This window comes from Bison bison, unplaced genomic scaffold, assembly GCF_000754665.1.
Source record: "Bison bison bison isolate TAMUID 2011002044 unplaced genomic scaffold, Bison_UMD1.0 scf7180017864301, whole genome shotgun sequence".
Classification (NCBI taxonomy): Eukaryota; Metazoa; Chordata; class Mammalia; order Artiodactyla; family Bovidae; genus Bison; species Bison bison.
In genome coordinates, this window is record NW_011494873.1 from 988,359 (window position 1) to 994,199 (window position 5,841).

Sequence of the window (5,841 nt, forward strand, 5' to 3'; positions counted from 1 at the left end):
GATTAACATGTAACTCAGTAGACTCTGAACAGAGCAGCTTACCTGCCATAATGAAGGTGGGCCTCGGTCAGTCAGCTGCAGGCCTTAAGAGGCAAGCCTGAAGCCCCACTGAGGAGAGGACTGTGCTCTGGACTGCCCTGGTGCTCAGGACCACAGCATCAACTCTCTCTGGCTCTCCAGCCTGCAGTCTGCCCTGCAGGTTTCAGACTGACCAGCCCCAACCATCGGGTGGCCCCAACCATCGGGTGAGCCAGTTCCTTAAAATGAACCCCCAAGTCTGTATCTCATCCATATCTGTATCTCCACCCGCACCCTAGGCAGACACCGGTGGTCCAATGAAGCAGAGCCCTCCACAGGCCCAGCAGCCCAGACATGGTTACCTTTTTGCGCGGCCGGAGCTTGTCCCGCCATTCCTTCAGGTTCTGGTTATGGCTTTCGTCCAGGGCCTTCAGCTTCTGGGTTTCATGCTCTATCAGGAGGTGACACTTTTCATTCTGGAACACATTCCAGGCAGGACAGGTAAGAGGCGCAGAGGGCTGAGTCATACCATGAGGCACCAGCACCATGCACTTATGTCTTCTTGATTATAAACCCCATTTATACAAAACTATACACATGAATACAAATGCACCAAAAGGTGCCTGGAAGAATAGTCCAGAATATTAACATTAATAGATTTTATTGTGTAATAGGATCTGTAGCAGTTTTGCAGCTTTCTTTGTGCTTCCTGCATTGTTTGAATTCAACGTGAACATTATGTCATTTTAACAAAACAATAAAACCATTAACAATAAATATGTGCCCTAATTGTACCACACAGAGGCAACCACTACAGAATTTTAGATATATTTCCTGTCAGGCTCTGTGCTGTGTGGTATTCGGCTCACCCTGTATATAAAATTCTGAAACGTGCCTCCCTCTTAACATTAGAATGTAAACAGTTCTACAAAGAATTAACATTTTTTATAATCATGATATTTGATTCCTACAGAGTATCTTACAGTATGGCTTTATCTAATTTAAACATTCCTGTATTTTTGGCCAGCTTGGGTTGCTCTTAATCTTCGCTGTTATAAATAGCATTGTCTTAAACATCTGTGCCGTATACTGAATTGTTTCTCCCTAAAATTCATTATGTTGAATCTGTAATGTCCAATGTGATGGTATTTGGAGATATGGGGCCTCTGGGAGAGAAGGAGGTTTAGTGAGGCCAGGAGGACAGGGCCCTCGTGGTGGGGTGAGTCAGGAAGAGACCAGAGAGCTCACATGCTAAGTGCTCCATCCTGTATCTGTCCCTCTTTCCCCTCCCCTCTCTCCCTCCTTTCCTCTCCTGTCTCTCTGCCACGTGAGGACACAGCAAGAAGGCATCTACTCCCCCGGAACCCAACCATGCTGCCCAAGCTGATCTCTGGATCCCAGGCTCCAAAACTGTAAGAAAATAAGCTCCTGTTGTTTAAGCCAGCCGGTCTCTGGTATTTTGTTACGGCAGCGTGAGATAAGATAATCTGTATGTATAAACATTTTGTATCTATGTAAGTTATATACTTTCTGTGTCACATACCATCCCTCCAGGAGAGATCTGTGACAAGGGATAAGGGCCGTGGACCTGCCTGAGGCTTGCCAACATCACTGCTCTCTCTCTGAGGCAAGTTATCTGCCTCACAAAACTGAACCTGGAACCTCCCACAGGGACAATTCCCTGTTGGCTCCTCACAGAGAATCAACCCTGCGGTTTATCACGCGTTTATAAAGCAGGGGGAAGGTGCCTTTATCCAGATACCTCCACCCTCCTGGACTGGAGTAGAACTGCTGGGGGATTTTTACCTGGGGTTTCAAGCTCTAGGGTTCTAGGAATGTAGAAACCGCCTTGTGGGAACAATACTCATAGCTGCCCTGAGTACTTGTGGCCTGCCCAGAGCTGGCTGCTCGCTCCCTACAGCTTCTCTCAGTTGATCCTCACAGTAACCCCATGAGGCAGGGGTGGGAACAGAAGGTGAGCAGGCTGGCTAAAACTCACACGGCAACACGCAGCAGAGCCCCTGCCTGCCAGGACTCAACACCTGCACTATTTCCTCCACACCCCTCTGCCCTTCCAGAAATTGCTGGGTGGGTCTCACAGCCTCAAGAGTTTCCTGAGGTCACAGATGCTTGTGTCAGTGCATCCGTCAGGCAGAGCAATACCTCGCTCCACCACAAGGGGGCTCCAAGTACCAACTCCTGGGCAAGGGCCCTTAGGGTGAGGCGAACTTGACTGGGATTCGAGAAACTTGAAGAGGTCAAGGATCTCCCCAAGGAAGGGGGTCACACAGGGGCTTGGCAATATCAGGATTCCTTTTCCTGACTTTATGGGAAAATTTTGAGCTTCTTACCATCAAGGATAATGGTAGCTGTAGGTTTCTGTAGATACTCTTTATCAAGTTAAGGAAGTTCCCTTCTGCTAATTAACATAAGCAGGTGTCAGCCTCTGTCAAATGCGTTTTCTGTATCTACTGATGATATGATCATGTGATTTTTCTTCTTTAGCCTTCTGATGTCATGGATTACATTAACTCATTTTTGTATACTGCACCAACCCTGGGGGGTAAATCCCACCTGGTCATGGTATATACTTCTTTTTATGTATTTTTAAATTCTGTTTGCTAACATTTCATCGGGGATTTGTGCATCTGTGCTCATGAGAGATACTGATCCTTGTAATGTCTGGTTTGGGTATTAGGGTTATTGGGACACCTTTTCCAAAGACACAGTGATGACCAAGAAAGCCAGCAACATGCCCAATGCCATGTCCTGGGCGTAGCACTTTTGGCCCAGCTCTGCCATCTCATTCACAAAGCCTCACTCCAGTTCTACAAAATAGGAGTGATTACCTTGCCCCACACCTGTTTTATAAATGCGGAACCTATGGCATGGGAGGGGGACATGATGTGACCAACATCACAGAGAACAGCAGGATGGAAACAGCTCCACCCAGAGCTCCCCTGTCTGTAGGGTCCCCCCAGAGAGCTGCGCGCCCCCGGGGAGACGGGGGCGCGCACGGCGGGGCAGGGGGCGGTACCTGCAGCTGCTGCAGCTCACTCATGTTGCTGTCACACTGGGCCAACATGTCCCGCATCTGGTTCTCATGTTTCTGCTGCTGCTGCAGCCGCTCTGCCTTCTGCCTCTTTTCTTCCTGCTGGGAGAACTGCAACCGAGAACAAGTGAAGTCGCTCCGTCAGGAGACGCCCCGAGGGGCCAGGGTGTACACAGGCACAGTGTCCTGCGCCACTCAGGCAGGCCCCCTGTGCGAAGTCCTCCCAGCCCCCGCCTTCAAGGAGCCCACAGACGGGCGGGACACTGAGACGTGCTAGGACAGTGTGTGGAGGAGGCAGGAAGCACAGGACTCCAGGGTCACCGACTCCATGCGCCCGAGCCACCTGGGTGACTCGTGAGTGGGGGTCTCAGGAGATGAAAAGGGTAGAAGCAGCTGCAGAATAGAAGCCCAGGACTGACGGGGAGCGTGCATCAGAAAGCAACGCCAAGCCTCCTTCCTACCCACCAGAGGGGGTCAACGTGAGGCTTCCAGTCCACTCCTCTCTCCAAGACTGCTGCATCTTATATTTTAAATGTGTAAGATTCAGGCCCCACCACACCTGGGTCTGGCCCCACTCCAGGACACCCCAGGCCCCCGACCTGCTTGATCTTCTCACGCTGCTCAGCAGCGCTGCCCGCTCCGTTGATGTGGAGGCTCTTCTTGTACATGGCCATGCGCGTCTTGCCCTCGCTTCTCTGAATCTTGGGCAGCCGCGCCTTCTCCTGCTGCTGCCGCACCTTCAGCTGCTCGATCATGCGCTGGTTGTAGCGCTGCATCTGCTCGCGCTCCTGAGAGGGACACCCAGAGGGGACAAGGTCAGCTGCTGCTCCACACACAGGTGTAGTCAGAGGTCAGGGCTGCCACACGCCCCTCAGGAGCCCAAGACCTGCGTGGTTCAGAATGCTCAGAACAAGGCTCGGCGTCATTTGACTTCTCTCTTAAGTAACATTTTCTATTTTCAATTTTAAAATTACCATTAACAATGTTTTAGAGTCTTACCTTCTGAATGCCTTCTCATTTAACCAATTGGTAGCATGCTATCCTGAGCTATTATCTCAGAGCAAAATGTACATTAATGGGATGGTTCCTCATTATTGACAGGTGTCAATTCATATTTTTTAAAGTCTTGATAAATTTGAATATTTTCCTTCACCTAACACTTGTATTTCAAAACTTGGCACAGGCATCACTTCTCCCAAGAAGCCTCCCCTGACTTTCTAGCCAGGTAGGGCATGCCACAGCCTTGGGCTGACTTCCAACACTGTACTTAGGTTAGGAGCTGTAATAACCCACACCAGATCTCAGTTTAACCTGTCTCTGTCCCCACTAAAAGGACTGAACCAAGACAACTGCACAGAAGTAGAGTGCTCCAGCCACACAGAAGGGGCCGTTCTCTGGGCTGGGGAGGTTACGGAAAGCTTTCTGGCAGAAGCGGTATTTAAGTTGAGACTTAAACGTATTTTGAAAGACTTCAGACAACAGTAGAAAGCTACAGTAATCAAAACTGCATGGTGCTGGGAAATCTATGGCAGTCCAGTGGTTAGGACTCCTGAGATTTCACTGCCAAGGGCCCGGTTTGATCCTTGGTCAGGAAACTAAGATCCCACAGGCTGTGAGATAAATTAAAATAAATAAATAAAAAAAAACAAGTCTATCCAAAAAATAAAAAGGACAGTGTGGTATTGGTACAAAAACAGATATATGGATCAATGGAACAGAATAGAGCCCAGAAATAAACCTACACACCTACAATCAATCTTCAGCAATGCAAATCAAAACTACCATGAGGTACTACCTCACATTTGTCAGAACGGCCGTCATTAAAATGTCCACAAATAACAAATGCTAGACAGGGTGTGGAGGAAAGGGAGCAGTCCTGCACTGTTGGTGGGAATGAAAGTCAGTACAGCCACTACGGAGATCAGTACGGAAGCTCCTCAGAAAACTAAGCGCTACCGTATGATCCGTCAATCCCACTCTTGGGGAGACAACACTATAATTCGAAAAGATACATGCACCCCTATGTTCATAGCACCATTCCAGTAGTGAAGACGTGGAAGCAGCCTACGTGTCCACTGACAGAGAACGGATAAAGAGGTGTGCACACGTGTCCAGTGGAATACTACTCAGCCATAAAAACGGATAAAGAGATGTGCACACGTGTCCAGTGGAATACTACTCAGCCATGAAAACGGATAAAGAGATGTGCACGCGTGTCCAGTGGAATACTACTCAGCCATGAAAACGGATAAAGAGATGTGCACGCGTGTCCAGTGGAATACTACTCAGCCATGAAAACGGATAAAGAGATGTGCACGCGTGTCCAGTGGAATACTACTCAGCCATGAAAACGGATAAAGAGATGTGCACGCGTGTCCAGTGGAATACTACTCAGCCATGAAAACGGATAAAGAGATGTGCACGCGTGTCCAGTGGAATACTACTCAGCCATGAAAACGGATAAAGAGATGTGCACGCGTGTCCAGTGGAATACTACTCAGCCATGAAAACGGATAAAGAGATGTGCACGCGTGTCCAGTGGAATACTACTCAGCCATGAAAACGGATAAAGAGATGTGCACGCGTGTCCAGTGGAATACTACTCAGCCATGAAAACGGATAAAGAGATGTGCACACGTGTCCAGTGGAATACTACTCAGCCATAAAAACAGATAAAGAGATGTGCACGCGTGTCCAGTGGAATACTACTCAGCCGTGAAAACACAAAGGGATGCCTGCAGCATGGATAGACCAGAGATGCCACGGTGAGC

At 48.8% G+C, this 5,841-nt stretch overlaps 1 protein-coding gene across 2 annotated transcripts in view; it reads right to left on the reverse strand.

Moving 5' to 3' along the window:
• Nucleotides 1-5,841, reverse strand: part of STK10 (serine/threonine kinase 10) — a 124,986-nt gene that overhangs the window by 5,117 nt on the left and 114,028 nt on the right. For both annotated transcript variants that reach the window (XM_010851290.1, XM_010851291.1), the window contains 3 exons: nucleotides 3,670-3,858; nucleotides 3,056-3,181; nucleotides 381-494 (listed from right to left, as the gene is read on the reverse strand). In XM_010851290.1, coding sequence (XP_010849592.1) covers nucleotides 381-494; nucleotides 3,056-3,181; nucleotides 3,670-3,858 — 429 coding nt within the window. The remainder of the gene's footprint in view (nucleotides 1-380; nucleotides 495-3,055; nucleotides 3,182-3,669; nucleotides 3,859-5,841) is intronic.